The sequence below is a fragment of the Amblyomma maculatum genome, chromosome 1, assembly GCF_055883805.1.
Source record: "Amblyomma maculatum isolate TAMU_Amacu chromosome 1, ASM5588380v1, whole genome shotgun sequence".
Taxonomy (NCBI): domain Eukaryota; kingdom Metazoa; phylum Arthropoda; class Arachnida; order Ixodida; family Ixodidae; genus Amblyomma; species Amblyomma maculatum.
The window spans coordinates 80,112,474-80,129,238 of NC_139344.1; the positions used below are offsets into that span (position 1 = coordinate 80,112,474).

Consider the following 16,765-nt stretch of genomic DNA (forward strand, 5'->3'; position numbering starts at 1 on the left):
TAATCACAGTAGCAAAACCTGAAAACACTGCTCCTTGCAGTTACGCTTCACATGTATAACACGTCACTTTGTTGTATGTCAGTTACTTCCTCTCTCTTTTTTTTTTCCTGTGGGGCAATACATGTACAGCTTAAATCAGATTCGCGATTTCCAAAAGTCATTCATAACCTTAATTGTAGAGAACCAGATGCACAAACATGAATCCTTTTTATGTGGATTCAATTGCTTTCGGTACATGGTACCCATTCTTTTTATTGAGGCCACATCATATAAAGAGACTCTTCATAATGATGAGGCACCTGTCCAAATACTATACCAAACATGAAAGTGAAGGCAAAACACCGACCAATGAAAAATGTTCCTGATGTCTCAGCCTTCAGAACAACAATTGCGAATAGCCTTGTTCACAATCTGATTGTGCAAGGTTTCGCAATCATCGTTCAGAATCCAGGAATGCCCATCCCCGACCAGACAGGTTCCCGTCAAACCATCGACTTCACATATTAAACATGATTTTTAAAGAGACACAGAGCACAAATGGAAGTTTGTTTGCATCGACAAGACTACAACCATCCAATGACAAAGGGGCTGTTTTTAGTCAGAGCTTGTAATCTGCCGCTAGCTGTTTTCGCAACCAAACTTTAAAAATGTCGTGACTACTTTAAAAAAGAACTCTGAGACAGCACATTCACCTCCAAACAAGGATATCACAGAGTCCTTTTCAGAGCTGATGTCACAAGTTTGAACCAAGTTGCAGAAGAAAATGTAAAACTCAAATTTCTCAATAATAAATCTTCACAAAAAAAAAAATACGGCCGATTTGCATAGTTAATCAAATGCGAAGTATAGTGCGTAGCGCTGCTTAACCACTGTACTCTTCACCACGTCAAGCACGGCGAACCTGCGCTGCAGTGCAAGGGCTCGGCTTCATCCATTGCGATGCAAAGCAAACGCGCGGCGAAGCCGCGTCCTCAGCTTTCCTTACACCATCTTCCGAAATAAACGAAAAAAGGCACAATTAATGTACCTAGCTGTTTACAATGCACTGCTCTGAGGCCGAAAGGTCTGGGGTGGGATCATAGGGGGAGAGAAGGGAGATTGAAACGTGCTTGAAGGCGAGTCCCATTCAAGGCGCGGAGGTAAGCACAAGCAGCTTGCCGTTGTCAGATGGGGAGGGGGATTGACACACGAAAATGCCGTGCCCCAGAGTCACACATAACTCATCAGCCCATCATCATCCATTCAACACCTCCGGCAAGGTCCCCCCCAGGGCCAAGTGGGGTCTGGGAGAGTGTTTTAGTTCGAGGTGAGGGCTCTACCCGGACAAGGGGGCCGCCGCGCGACGCCCCCACAGAAGTGAGTGAGTGGCATCTGACGCAGAGACTGCCTGCAGAGCCATCGTGGCATTGAGCCAACGAGGCAGACCTTCATGACAACGCAACGAGTGTTACTAAGGACGACCATTCCCTGTGGTAAGATCATAGTGACACAGAGAGTGTTCCACCCTTAACCGAGAAAATCACAGACGGCCCGCACCAAATCTTTGAGAACCTCCGCTAGCCAAGAATGCGACGTTCCCGCTGCAGGCAGAACCTTTTCATGACGCTACGAGCGGCTCGGAGCCGAGGTCCAGGGAGCACCGCGTGCATGCCTGCTGCCGTGAAGGCTGAGGAGCGACTGATGCGATGAGAGAGATGCTGCAGTTGAGGCAGTTGAGGACGCGCGAGCGACACACGACATGCTCACTCCGGAGAACCGTGCTCCAGAATAATTAAACACACGCCTGTGAAACGCTGCCCAGTGGGGGCCACCACGTCCGCAACTGGCACGCCCATCTCACTGGGGGCATGCCCATCTCTCACCGCCCATCTATCCGGCTGCACCGCCCCCTCAATGTTAAGCCGCGTGATGCAGGCGTAGCCGCTTTCCCTTCCTCCTCTTCAAGTTCACGGATTGGCGGACGGACCGAGAGCGCGGGTTCTGCTGCAGCTATGCGGCCGCTCCGCCTCCTCAATGCTGAGCCGCGCGATGCGCGTTGCCACCTTCTGTTTCTCTGCTTCAAGTTCATGGGGAATGAGAGGCTTCGGACAGACATCGGCGAAATTCGTGATTGCGGCTAGTAGTGCTACGCACTAAAAAAGGCTTTTTTTTTTTCTTCTTTGATCTTTGATGAATAAATCACTTCCATAAGCACATTAGTATTAAAGAAAACTAAGAATTCCAAATGGGAGGACTAGGAATACTGTACTGTAATCATGATTTAAGCCTGTATCAAAACAGTGATGAGCATTTTTAGCACAAAAATGACGTGCATTTTTATAATCAAATGCATCAGCAGGAGTGATGTCCTTCCAAAAGAATTTTGTAAAAGTGCTGAACAAGGTTTGATTTGGTCTATAGGGTTTAACATTCCAAAGGAACATTGGCTATCAGGGGCACCGTATTGAAGGACTCCAGAAATTCCACCATGACAGGGCAGGTGTTTCACTGTCACTTGACTATATTTAAGAAGCTTCCCACCCAACCAAGCTGCCTGGGTAGCTTAGAACATGACTGTAGCTGAACAGTATACAAAGTGTGTTAAAAGAATTGGAAATGAACTCTTACCAGTAGGACATCTTGTTGAAGTGTTCAGTGAACTTTGTCAGGTTTGGACTTGAATCTTCATTTTGCTCTTTTGCCCAGATAAGAATCTCAGAGATCTAAATAAATGTAATGAGGTGAACAAATACTGAAATACATCACCACGGTCGAGAAACCAGCACAGTTGAAATATTTTGCATCATATCAAGGCTGTCACAAAAACTGTACATTTTTACTTCACTCTTATACTTCTATCAGTTTGATTGTTTTGTTATTTGATTAGTATTGAGCATGGTCAAGGTACTCTATTCATAATTGATACAGTTCTGAAAAACATTTTTGCATGCCCATATAAATCTGTGTACCTTAAAGCACACAAACACCTATGCTTAGGTGTGGAAATTTTTTTCTGTATATTTTATCATAGCAATGTTTGTCATGTTCATAGGTTTGTCCCTATTTCTTGCACTATCTGGTGTGGCACTGGCATGAAATATGTGCGAAGACTTGTTTCCATCTCAAGGCCAGTTAAAATGTCTCTGGCATCTTGTACTATAGGCAAGAGTGGTATTTATTTATTTTTTGCCCCAGGATATAAGATATGTCACAGAGTGGAAGGGCAAAAACTTGCAACAATAATTGCAAACAATAAGGCCAGTACGCAACAATGTATTTATGCTACTAAGAAAGAAATAAAACAACAAACAGAAAGATCAAACTCATAAATGCACAGCGATGAAAGGTAAACACTACAGTAATACATTAGTTATTGCGTTTTGTAATTTGTAATTTACTGTTTTTTATAGATGCGCAGGTCGCAGGTAGGCCATTTCAATAGTTAATTGTCTGGATAAAGAATGGCTGTAATCATACTGATGTTTGGCAACAGGGTACAGTGAAACCTCATGATAAGATTCCGCTTAATGTATTTTTTTTCTTGGAATAATACAATTTATTAATGCGACAGCGTTAAAGGGGACACTGCGCTGAAAATCCAGCGTCAGTGTCGTTATTAGTGTTGTGAGCAAAGAATCATGAGCATGGCACTGGCAGGTGGCAGCTAGCAGCTGATATGGCTGAGCACTGATTCTTTGATGGGTTGTGTGACTTGACGAGACCACATGATATTGGAAAGTTGGGGGAGCTGCCAATTTGGGTTGCTTGACGAACCATCCTTCCAGTGCTCTTGAATCAAGTCAGGCACGCTACTCTTAGGCCCCACGAGCACCTTTTTACGGCTTGGTTAAAGTGGGGCTTTATATGTCATGTGGTAGCCTACGCTATTGCGCCATAAAAAAGGCAGAGCTTAAGTGCCCCTCATACCTTTTTTTTCTTCCTGGCAGACACCATATATACAGTAAAAGCTCGTTAATTCGAACTTTTTGTGACAGGGAAAAAAGTTCTGAATTATCGAATGGACTAAAAAAAAACTGACGAGAACCATTTGACCTACGGTAAATTTACCGCATTTACTAGCATACTGAACCCACCCTCCCATTTTCGCCGCTGAGAATTTATTGAACAAGTATTACGAGCCCGTTTTGCGCCCTAGAAGTCCATACCGCATTTCTTGGCAGTGCGCCAAGATGTTGTGCAGCAATAACATAACGGCGTGTCTATCTTTTGATGTTAGCTCTATCCTTTGACGCTAGCTCTAGTGATTAGAAGCATGGGGAGGGGGCACTTGGCAGGTTGCCAGCACCCTCAACGCCTCGCCGGAACTCATCCTTCCCAGTGTGATGCCGCAGGGGCAGTGCACGCCCTTCACAAGTAGCCTGCGTCATGTGTGAGGCTTCACTGCAAGACATGCTGAATGGCACTTGACATGCGCACATTTTGGGAGCAGCGGAAGAACCACAATGGAAGGCGCATAAAAAACCCGTTAGCGTCATCTAAAATGCCGCGTAACTGCGACAGGTTAGCTGACTGATGCGCGGCCAACAAACTAAAACTACAGCTATATAACTGGCATATTAAGGTGGAGTTGGATGTGGCCGTATGCGCATCGCAACCCTTAACATTGTGCGCTCATCAAAGGTACATGGTCAGCTGCGCAACATGTGGTTCAGGTTTGAGGAATGCTATTTTAACAATCATGGAGTTATGTAATCGTATCATCCGGACGCGCCTAATAGGGAACCCAACCTCAAGTTTGGCTGCGCGACTGCAGCGCGCGCTCCTCCGTAAGCGGCAAAATTTTGAAGCATTGGTTGGGCGCGGCGCTGATGCGGCGCTTGACTGAACGTGTTCTGGCGGCTTCGTGTGCTGCTCGCGTTGCTCGCGTTACCTGTCTTTGTGAGTGCTCGTGCCGGCCCGCCGCCGTGGCTTCGCAGGCATGAAAACAGGTGTCACAGCTGAGTTTAAAACAAGGCTGGAGTGGTTCCGCGATGCTCAAAAAGTGGGGATTGTATTGTTGTGTTGCTGGCTGTCGCAACAGCTCGCCTGTAGACTTTCGTGTCTTTGCGGCTTTTGCACGAAGAAGCAGCTCGCGTTCTTTGTCGCTCGCGTCGTTGAAAGCTGCTTGCACGCGCGCGCGCCCTGACCGCAGTCTACTCACTTTGCGCGCTTGGATTTCCGTTCTGAAAGAAGGCTGTCTTGCGCGCACGTGCTCCTGCTTCTACTTTTTAAACTCGCGCTTATACGAAGTGGTGTTTGAAGGGCGAGTGTGCAGCAATACGCTTCGATAAGGTTTCCAGAAAATAGCCGACAGCGGTGGCTATTTTCGCAGCGCAAACGTCAAAAAGGGAGAACTGTTAGTCAGACATGTGCATGGGCATGTGCATGTGCAGCAGATTGTAGAAGACAACACTGTTATTGTGAAGGCTAAGTGTGTGTGGCAGGTCAGCAACCACATTGTGTACGACGTGGGATTTGAGGCAAGTATTTCATTTTTATTATACCCATTTCATTAAGGCCCACATACTCTCTAAAGAGGGCTTCGGATTTTTGCCGCTGGGTTTGCCCCATTGTTGTGCCTGGCTTGTGCAGGACTCATCTTCGTGGGAGTTTATGAAACAGCACACAGCAGCAACATGCTTGCAGCGCCCCTGAATTCCTGCCTTGCAGGTACACTTAGCACGGGAAATCGCAAGTGGCACTTTTCAGGGCATGGCCATGCTAGCTACAAAGAAACATGTCACATAACAGAGACGGGCCGTTTGGTTCATTTCGAACCCACGACATAAGGAGCAAAACTAACAAAAGAGAACAAGAATATGCTGCCTCGCAACTCATGCTCAGACACAAATTGTTTCTTTTTTAGAAAGCAGACACTGAAGCTCCAAGGCAGGATATATAAAATGACCTGTAAGCAAGGATACAATTGAGTGAACATGTTCGCTTAGTTTTGTAGTGTTTAACGTACACCTCAGTGCGACAAGGCTACAAGGGGCGCTGTATTGGTGACCTGTAAAAATCTTATCTTCTATAATCTATAAACAGCTTATCTTCTATAATCTGCTCGACAGAATGCACATGGCTGACTAACAGTTTTCCCTTTTTGACATTTGTGCTGTGAAAATAACCACCGCTGCCGGCTATCTTCTTAAACCACATCGAAGCGTGTACATTGCTGCACACTTGCTTCAAACACCACTTCGTCCAAGCGCGAGTTTAAAAAGTAGAAGCAGAAGCACGCGCGCGCAGGACAGCTTTCGGTCAGCACGGAAATGCAAGCGCGCGCAAAGCAAGTAGACTGCGGTCAGGGCGCACGCGCGTGCAAGCAGCTTTCAACAATGCGAGCGACAAAGAACACGAGCGCACGCAAACCGAGTTGCTCCCGCGTGAAGAGGCTGCAAAGACACGAAAGTCTACAGGCGAGCTATTCACTCTGCCCGACTGATTACATGGCGTTGGCCGGAGAGGGTGCTGTTCACTGGCGCCTGCAGCGCCACCCTGCGATGCTTGGGTCTCCTATCGGTGCGAGACACGCGCAGCGCCTGTCCACCTTTTTGCCTGGGCGTCGGCTGGGACTGCGGTGACAGAAATACTTATCCGTATTTCCAAACTAACAGAGGTCGAATTAACAAGCATTTAGTTGCCTCGAAGGCCATGAGGAATAGACAGCAAGTGGCCGCCGTGCCAGTCATGCATGGTAGGCTTTACTCATTCTTCCATGGTTTTACCTGGTTTTACTTTCTGTCCCCATTTTGGACGTGCGCAGCCTCGTAACTATGCCACCCTAGCGCAGTGCCATTTCTTTGGCCATAGATGCTGGTTACCAGGCAGCCCAGACATGGCGCTGGGTAGTTTGAATTATCCGTAGCGGAACCGACTCGCGTTCGAGTCAACGAGCTTTCACTACAGGCTATGCATTTTCGAAATAGTAAATATGAATGCAAAAATGCATGAAAAACTAGTGTGGTTTCGAATTTCCCTCCAAGAAGTGAAAAAGTAGCTGGGGCCATAGTAGCCACTGTAATGATGATGCCACTAGTCACTGGAGTATGCTTGCGTAATACACAACACCCCCACACCCCCACACATCCCTTTGTTTTTCCTTTTGCCGTTGAGAATTTATTTTTTTCAAATTTTTGCAGAGGGTCCCTGAGATTTGCTCCATCGCTGACTACAGCGTTGACCTAGGCAGCATGCGAAAATGCTGAATGCTGATAACATCTTTGTGTGTTCATCTTTTGACTGGATCTTCTGCGAGAGGGGGGTGGAGGGGAGGCTACACTCTGGGTGAAGTTGGCATAGCGGCAAATTTAGCGCTTGTTCTGTGGACAGTGCAGAGCTAAATGATAAAGCAGCTACTCCTCTCTCAGAGTTTCAGAAGATCTTGCTTCTGGATAATGAAAAACAGAAAGTCCAATGCAGAGTGACAGATTGTTTCAAAATGCTATGATAAAAGTAAGCTCTGTGCCATGTATGTTTCATTTGCTAGCTTTTGGGGCCTGTTTTGGATAATACGTTTTAATTTCCAATGGCAGTAGGAAATGCAGCAATGAGGTTCCACAGTATGTGGGACTTCAGGTGCCAAATCAACATGTGGGCTCAGTAGTGGAGGTATCTGGATTAATTTACATTACATTTGGGCTTATTTAATATGCACTGGCATCACACAACGCACCGATGACTTTGCCTTTTACATCAACTGAAACCTTGTCACTGTGAACAAAAATTCAACCCCCTAACCCTGGGACCGGCAGTGAAATTCTAAAGCCACCAAGCCACAATAGCAGGTAGGCGAGAGTGGAGCTAGTACAAAAATTATGAACCTAAACTGCCCTAGCTCATAGGCAAACCTGGGCAAAGGTGGCCGCCACAAGCAGGCTTTTCTAGCATGCATAAGAAAAACCTCTCCATACTCACGTCAATGCGCTGGAAGAGGTGAGCGTCGAGCAGTGTCATCTGCTCGGCCAGGAGCTCCGACTTGAAGTGCAGCAAGGTGGCTGGCTGGGTGGTGACGCGCAAATTGGCCAGGCTACCACCGTAGCCAGGTGGCGCTCCACCACCACCACTGGAGCCCCAGGGGCCCCCCAGGGCAGTGTGTAGCTGTGCGTGTGCCTCCCACTTTTCTACCACCTTGGCCCGCAGAGCTCTTGCCAGGCTCAGGTCTCCCCGGCCCACGAGTTGGTGAGAGAATGATGTCAGGACTCGTACCATGTCTGGACCCGCATCGCTCAGCCTGCACATGTCGTGATGATAGGGGTAAAAGGAGATTACCAAGCTCAAGTTGGCACCGTAAGAGACTGACCTCCTTGCATGCTTGAATTTAATGGGTTGAGATGATTGATACTTACAGTCCTGCCTGACACGAAGCAGTCTTAGTGTTTGGTAGGAATTGAGCTTTCAATAGTGTAAGCATTAATTAGTACTAGTACTAATCGGAAGTATGTCACAAGTGCTAACCAAACAAGCTAGAATAGAGTATTTGAAGCCACCCTTTAAAACAGTTTGTATCAGATTAACTAATAATGGCTTTTCCATACCCAAAAACTTTATTTTGTCAATTATCAATTTCTTCTTAATAAGTAAATTATTAGACATAACTGAAATTACAGTACAGTCGAACCCGGATACATTGAAGTCGAAGGGGATCACCAAATAGTTTGATATATTGATAATTCAATATACAGAAATCGGCTTGAGACTTCACTTGCGATCGTGAAAAATGATACCGTATATGTCGCGTAATCAACCCACTCACATAATGAACCCACCCTCCCTTTTGCCACCAAGAATTTAAAAGAATATATAAAAATAAAGCGTCAGTCAGTGGCACGTCCCTCCGTTTCGTGCCGTCGCATCCACAGCTCATTTTGGCAGTGCGCCAAGATGCTGTGCAATGTCACAGCGTGTTTATCCTTTGACTATATTTTAGGCATCGGTGGCGGGGAGAAAACTTGGCAGAGTGCCCGTGATGGCTCGATTGCACAAGCCTGGTTCGATTTATCATGCCGTGCTTAGGACAGGAGGCGTCCACTACCACAAAATCATTGGAAAGCGTGATAGCAGTAAACACCGTTTAAAGCGAACAAAGCTAAAGACTGGTGTCATGATCACCTTCGTTGATTCGCATACTTTCGTTGATTCGCAAATGCAAGGATGGATGACTCTCGCAAAAGGAAAACCGCCGCTTGGACATCCGCAGCCATCATAGCTTATGCTATGTCGCACATACTGCATGACGACACACAACGCACGTCGTACACCACCTGCCGTGCACAGAGGGTTCACAACACACTGGAGAAAGCATCCAATGTCCTGTTTGCCCATAGCCTCCTCTATCTTTCATGCCTGGTCATCAGCTCCGAAATGGCCACTCAAGCAAAATGAAGGCTACCAGCGGCCCTTGTGGGCAAAGTGTGAGAAGCTTAGGAGCGGGTGCTACTACGCGCCAATGGGCGCACGTTCCAGGTCCGCATGCACTTCAAGCTCTCTTCCCGCTGGCCGCGGCGATCGCTCTATGGTCTGCCACGCACTATGGTCTGCTATGGCTATGGTTTGCCACAGGCTGACTTGGTTTGTCGGCGTGGGCGTAGTGCATGCTGCTGCGAACAAAGACCAGAGGGAAGGGAGGAATGGGAGAGAGAAAGCTCGGCAGAAGAATGGGCACGCCCTTGTGCTTCGCTCTATTGAGTTGTTTCCCCTCTCCCGAACACCAAGGCTGCATTGGCTGTGTCTGCTCTGTACCATCCGTTGCCAAACCGGTTCCCTCACATTCCTTCACGCACATGGCTTGCAAACGTCACGTGCTGGCGCGCGGGAAACGATAACTGCAGATGCACGCGCCTTTGGGGAATGGGCGCAGCGCTGCCCTAGACCAGCTGTCGCCGTATGTCCCCTCTCGTTCCTTCCGCGCGTGGCTTGAAAACGTCACGTGGCAAACGGCCGAGGGTGATGCAATCCTCTTTCCATGGTCCATGGTGCGGAGTTCGATATATCGAACAACCGGTGAAATTGAGTTCGATATATGATGCGGCTTTCCTATACTTTTACATGGGATTTTCAAGGGGATATTCCGTGAGTTCGATATAACCAAAATTTGATATATTTGGGTTCGACTGTATTTCTTTTAACAGAGCAGCTATAACCAGTGCCTAAGTTTTGGAACTAATGGTAAATGCCCAGGGCAAAAAAGGGAAAGTTGCAGGGTGCAGCCCATAAAACCACAATGAGAAAAATCACAAAATGAATCCATGTCTAAAAAGATCCATTCTATATGAAAACTCAAGGAAGAACAGCTAATTATTTTTCAGTCACGACAGCTGCAAGCATCAAGCCCTGTTCTTAAAAGCCTGCAGAAACAATTTTTCCAATGGCACTTACCCAAGGTCATCCACAACACGAACCAGGAGTGAGAAAGCCCAGCGAGCATACTTTTGCCGCGTGTCAGAGAACTGGATAAACTTGTTGTAGCGGTAGATGAGCTTGTTCACTAGATCCATGGGACTCACAAATGTCTTGTAGGTTGTCAGAAAGGCTTCTTGATAATAGTACTCTTTTTCTGGAGAGAAAAATTGAAAATGTACCCACTTTTCAAATATGAAGCCGAAACTGACAAGCCTAATTAAGATCAAAAGAAAAGGTTAGCTGCAGTTGCCTACATCTAAGAACGACAGTAACACCAACCGTTCCTGTCAGCATGTAAAACTAAATTATCCTTTAAGAAGACGAATGCCAACATGCATGCAAAATGCCCCAAACAGGACTAGGTATGTGGTTTAGCAGTGTGCATTGTGAATTTCTCACAGGACCTAGACGAAGAAATTCCCTCTGAGAGCTGTCACTGTCAAAAGCAACTTTATCAGTTCGATACACTGCCAGTTCTAAAAACAGCATCACATGGCACTGACAGTATACAGACTTTAGACACAAAACGAGCACAAGCAAGACACTATTCCTCTGATAAATTTGCACTCACAAGATAAAGAAAGCAGCTCAATAGAGGATGAGATGACAAACAAGGTGGGCAACAGCGAACAGAATGCCATGGGTAATACTGAGATCATATTTATGGGGTGTAACAGCACACTTGGATTGCTTTACCTGTTTAAGAAAATGTTTCAATGATAGCAGCAATATGACAACTGGGTATTAAAAGTGTGCCTCGAATAGAAACAAAAGTATAGCATTTTTGCCTACGCAATAACAGCAAAAGAAAACAAATTTAGGCACATTTAGGCACAGAGCAAACCAAACGAGAAAATGCACAGAAAAAAAAAAGAAAAAAAGAAAGAAGTGAAAAATCTTTTGCATGAACGTATAGTCAGCAATCACATCTAGCTACAAAATAGGATAACAACACAGCTTGCCCCTCAGTCAAGCACATTTGAAAAAAGTCAAAACTAAACTTGCCACTGTTTTCCGGTACTGCAGTTGCATGAATTATGAGGGCATCGGCTGGTCCTCCTTTCAATCCTCTTACATCATTTGGCTGTTGAGAGGAAAGGGTGAGAGAGTCACGGATGTACACAAAGCACTGAAACATACAAAGTTTACAGCCTAGAAGCACATTTAATTCCTACTGAGTAGTATTTGTTTCAATATGAAGTTAATGTTCTTCGACATAATCAGAGCTAGCTTCTGTAATATAAACCTCGTAAAGCCAGAAGTAGATCCTAGCACAACAGTGCCATAAAAGTTTAAGATGTTACCCTAGTTGCACTGCAGTTTGTCAACCTGCTCTGGACTTTACCATAATGTGAGTGTCACTTCTTTTGACAGTATGCATGATAAACTGCATGCCCATTTAATTTAACACCTAGCAGTATATCATAATATAGGGACAAGCTTGGCAAGCATACATTCAGTATTACCGAAGCTGAAATTTCTGGCTAAATTCATTATATAAACCAATGAAAAAAAATTTATATAGTAATATCAAAGGCAATCGATATACATCTTGAATCAAGAAATGTTTATTTTTTTATTCAAACCAACATGGTTTTCCACAAAAACTTTCAACTGTAACAGTGATTGAGACAGTTAATGATTTAGCCAAGGCACCAGACTATAAGAAGCAAACTGATGCAATATGCTTGGACCTTTCCAAGCTTGATGAACAAGCTAGGTCAAATGAGAATTAACAGCAAGCTCATACAGTGGATAGCAGCATATCTTGCTGGTAGAGCTCAGTTTGTTGAAATCAATTGTAACAAATCAGAATAACTTCTGGAGTACTTCAGGGCTCAGTCTTAGGCCTCATTTTGTTTTTAATATATATTAATGATATTCCTTCCAGTATTAATAAAGATGTTACAGTAAGACTTCTCATCGACGACTGCCTGCTCCACAGTATAATAAACAGTAGATAACGAAAAAATGCTAAACGATGCTCTCGCAGCAGCTGAAGAGTGAAGTGAAAGATGGAAAATGGAAATAAGTGAGGAAAAAAAACAGTATTCTGCGGGTAACAGACAAGACCAAACATGCCCTTGACTACAGTTATGAATTCTGCTCTGTTCAGCTGCTGTTCAGCTGCTGAAAGAAAAAAAAAAAGTGGTTTTTGTGTTGAAGATTAAAGCTAGCATCACAAGGTGCAAACTAACTAGCAAACTACCTTATTAACTTATGTGTGACCCACATTAGAGTATGCAGGCATTGTATACTTTGTGGAAAGTGAATTAATAAAAACACTTGAAAGTGTACAACCAAAAGCAGTTCAATTTATTATTATGTACAAATATGCACGTGCCGACTCTGTCACAGAGGCGCTGCACCTTCTTAATGTGCTTCTAAACCTCTCTCCCTTTCTAGAAACGACCTCTAAACAAGCATCGGCAATTGGCCTAATTGAAATTCCTTTTTCAGCATTCAAGAAATTTCCTGAATTTCAATAGTTCCCGTTACTCAGTCCTCAAACAAGCCCCAAAGAGCAAGCCATGAATAGTATCACTATTAGGTCCCGATTCTGCACATTAATGCATATGTCAATTCTTACTTCCCGAGGATAATATCTGATCGGAATAATTTACTACTTCCCAAGGACAATATCTGATTGGAATAATTTACCAGCATCACTGTTGCAGGCCACTACTTTAACAACATTCTAAAAATTTATTCCTACTTCACACTGAAAATATTTTCTGAAGCATTGCGCTGGCGATTGTATGTCCTTGCAAGTGTACGCCAGAAAGTACTTTCACTTTTTGTTCTCCTGTTATGCATCTTAAATCAATACCAATTAGAAGCATTGTTTAAAGAATTACGTTGCATAGAATGTGAGTTTGAAATTTATGGTGGAATTTGTAGTCCTTGCATAATTTTGTGAATGAAGGTCTACCCTATTCGGGTTACGTCCCACCACAGTAACAGCCCCATGGCCAAAAGTAATTGTAAAAAAAAAATATTTGTATATGAAATAAAAATAACAAAAAACATACATAACCGAGTGAAGAATCCTTACCAACTTGCCTAATATTCTGTACTCAACATGCTTCAAGTATTCAAGGCCCTTATACAAGTTTTAAGTGAAATTTTGTTCTGTGTGTTCTACGGTCTCGTGCTTCACGGTGGCCTTAGCTACAATAAATGTTGCTGGGGATTATTTGCATGAGCAAACAGAAGATTTCTCTTAGACAACCACAACCAAGGTTTCTGCTACAGTCAAACCTGGATATATCGAACCCGGATCATTCGAATTTTGGTTATATCGAACTCACTGAATATCCCCTTGAAAATCCCATGTAAAAGTATAGGAAAGCTGCGTCGTATATCGAACTCAATTTCAACAGTTGTTTGAACTATTGAACTCCACACCACGCATTAGACGGTGCGCCTTTCCCAAAAATGATCGCATCATCCTCGGCCGTTTGCCACGTGACGTTTTCAAGCCATGCGCGGAAAGAATGAAAGGGCACAGTTTGGCGGCGGCTGGTCTAGGGCAGCGCCGTGCCCTTTCCCTAAAGGCGCGCGCATCGGCGCATTTGCGGTGATAACTGCCGAGCGCTAGCATGCGACATTTACAAGCCATGTGTGTGTGAAGGAATGAGAGAGAACCAATGCAGCCATGGTGTTCGGGAGAGGGGAAAAACGCGATAGAGTGAAGCGCAAGGGTGTGCCCACTCTTCTGCCGAACTTTATCTCTCCCATTCCTCTTTCCCAGTCTTCATTTGCAGCAACGCACTACACATGCGCGGACAAACCAACTCGACCCGTGGCAGACGCTTTCTGCTTTCTCCAGTGTGTGTTGTGAACGCTTTGCGTGCGGCGGCTGACGTGCGATGCGCGTCTTGTGTCGTCGTGCTGAATGTGCGTAAGCTACGGTGGCTGCGGACGTTAAGAAGCGGCAGTATTTTTTTTTTGCGAGAGTCGTTCATTCTTGCCGTCGTGCTGAACGTGCGGCGTAGCCTATGCCAAGGCAACTGCAAACGTTAAGCAGCATTTTTTTTTTTTCTTTCAGAGAGCGTCCTTACTTGCTGTGTTGAACGTGCAGCACAGCGTAAGCTGTGGCGGCTGCGGACGTTAAGAAGTGGCAGGTTTTTCTTTTTAGCGAGAGTCATCCATTCTTACACCTATGAATCAACGAAAGCATGCGGTCAGCTGCGATCATGACATTGACTTTTAGCATTGTTTGCTTCAAACGGCATTTGCAGCTATCACGCTTTCCACTGATTTTGTGGCAGTGGACTACGCGCAGCCCCAAGCGTGGCGTGATAAATAGAACCAGGCTTGTGCAGTCTAGCCATTATGGGCACTCTGCCAAGTTCGCTCCTTGCCACCGCAGGATCTATGAAAAGTGTAGTCAAAAGATAAACATGCCGTGACTTTATCGCTGCGTAGCATCTTGGTGCACTGCCAAAAAATGAGCTGTGGATGCGACGGTCGACAGAGGGACGCGCCACGGAACAAATTTTTATTATTATTATTTTTTTTTTCAGATTCTCGGGGGCGAAAATGGGGAATGGGTTCATTATGCGAGTGGGTTGATTACGCTAAAATACAGTATCATTTTTTACGATCACAAGTGGCGGCTCAAGCCGATTTTTATATATCGAATTATCTATACATCGAACTATTTCGTGATCCCCTTCGAGTTCGATATATCCGGGTTCGACCGTAGAAGGTTATTTGCTAATGGTAATTTACAAAGAGTAACTCTAAAAGCATTAGCCAAAGAAAACTCCTTGCAAACATGGGAAATAACTTTGCATTATTAAAGAAAAAGTACCCTGAACCAACAAGGTTCACACTTTAGCAAAGTTTTCAATTAAAGCATATATAAAACATGTTTGACTGAAGTTAATCTTTGATATGGTCAAATGAAAACAATAATAGCCATTATAGTAAAATACACCAACACAGCATACTTTAACACATCAAGATAAAAAGAAATGCTTACATTATCACCAAAGATCAAGTGATCACTGACATCTTGCTGGTCAATCAAGCTTTCACCATTCTCATCAGGTAGGGCATCTTCGATTGCTTTTAATGGCTGAGGAGTGCTAAAAATGAAAACATAACACAGGACCGTTGCAATAACATTCTGACAGCATAAAAGGTGTCACTCCTGAGTACAGCAAAAGTTAAAGATAAGAAATAAAAGCATCATGAAAATGCAGGGTAAAATTGGTGTTGTTCGCATTGTATTGTACATGTGGGAGTATTTTAAATACTGATAATCAGTCAAGGCATTACTGTTTAAACTATTAAAAATACATGAACATTTCTTAAATAAAATACAGAACACTAAATTAAATAGTGGCACAATTTTGAAAAATTAGCTTTATTCTAAGGTAGTTTCCAGAGCCCTGAACAAAGCACATAAGTGCAGGAGAAGAGGGAAAATGGAGCAGCTTGTGCGTACTAAGCAGGGCACAGCAGGGCACAATATAAAATGGTTTCACAATTGGTGCAGACACGCTCATACATTGTCAAGCAATACACTCCATAACAAAGTATGATGATGAGAGATTAGAACACACACTTACTCTAAGCAGGTCCCAGAGCCAAGAGACGCATAGGACTGGCGTGTAGGCAACATAAGACCATCTTGGATACCCAGGGAACTACTCTATAACCACCAAGGAAGACTGCAGCTTAAACTCTGTTTCAGCAGCCATAGAGAAGTCAGTTAAAACAAGACACACATACCATATATTTCAACAAACACACAACTTAGAACAGCTTTATAAAAAGTGCCAGTGATAAAGTTGCAGAATGTCCCTAGTTGAGCAAACAGCCTATCTGAACACAAGGAAATATAAAAATGTTCTTTATAGATAGCTGCTACACTTATCTGAATGAAATTTTTTCCACTCTAAATAAAACTTGGCAGTCTTATGCGTTGTGAAAGCAGCATTTTAATTCTATCGTTCAATGCCTTAAAATGTACCATTGGCAGTTACAACATTTTGTGCATCTAGATGTGTAGTTTGCAATAGCAGCTTCTGGAAAAAAAGAATAGTTAACATACTTCTGAAGTAATGTATGCACTATCATGAGCAAAAGTAAGAAGTAAGAATAAACTAGCCCCCCCCCCCCCCTCCCCAATGATCCAAACTGTGCCACAATTCACGTGGGCACCAGCAAAACAATATGCAAGCATAAAATGAGAAATCTGTTCCTAGCATAGTACAGTTTAATCTGCTAGGAGCACGCTGCAATAAAATGGTGCCTTTATCTGCTCTAGATGTGAACATATCTCTCTTGTAAACTAGCAAACCATCAAATTTGTGTTTTGAGAAAACAAGAAAAAAATGAATCGAGATGGGATTTATTTGGCTCGTTTGCA

At 44.2% G+C, this 16,765-nt stretch overlaps 1 protein-coding gene across 6 annotated transcripts in view; it reads right to left on the minus strand.

Moving 5' to 3' along the window:
- LOC146202880 (guanine nucleotide-releasing factor 2-like) overlaps positions 1–16,765 on the minus strand; it is an 81,884-nt gene that overhangs the window by 10,191 nt on the left and 54,928 nt on the right. For all 6 annotated transcript variants that reach the window (XM_084588427.1, XM_084588431.1, XM_084588433.1 and 3 more), the window contains 6 exons: positions 15,963–16,045; positions 15,371–15,476; positions 11,386–11,464; positions 10,357–10,534; positions 7,897–8,212; positions 2,608–2,702 (listed from right to left, as the gene is read on the minus strand). In XM_084588427.1, the coding sequence (XP_084444553.1) occupies positions 2,608–2,702; positions 7,897–8,212; positions 10,357–10,534; positions 11,386–11,464; positions 15,371–15,476; positions 15,963–16,045 (857 nt within the window). The remainder of the gene's footprint in view (positions 1–2,607; positions 2,703–7,896; positions 8,213–10,356; positions 10,535–11,385; positions 11,465–15,370; positions 15,477–15,962; positions 16,046–16,765) is intronic.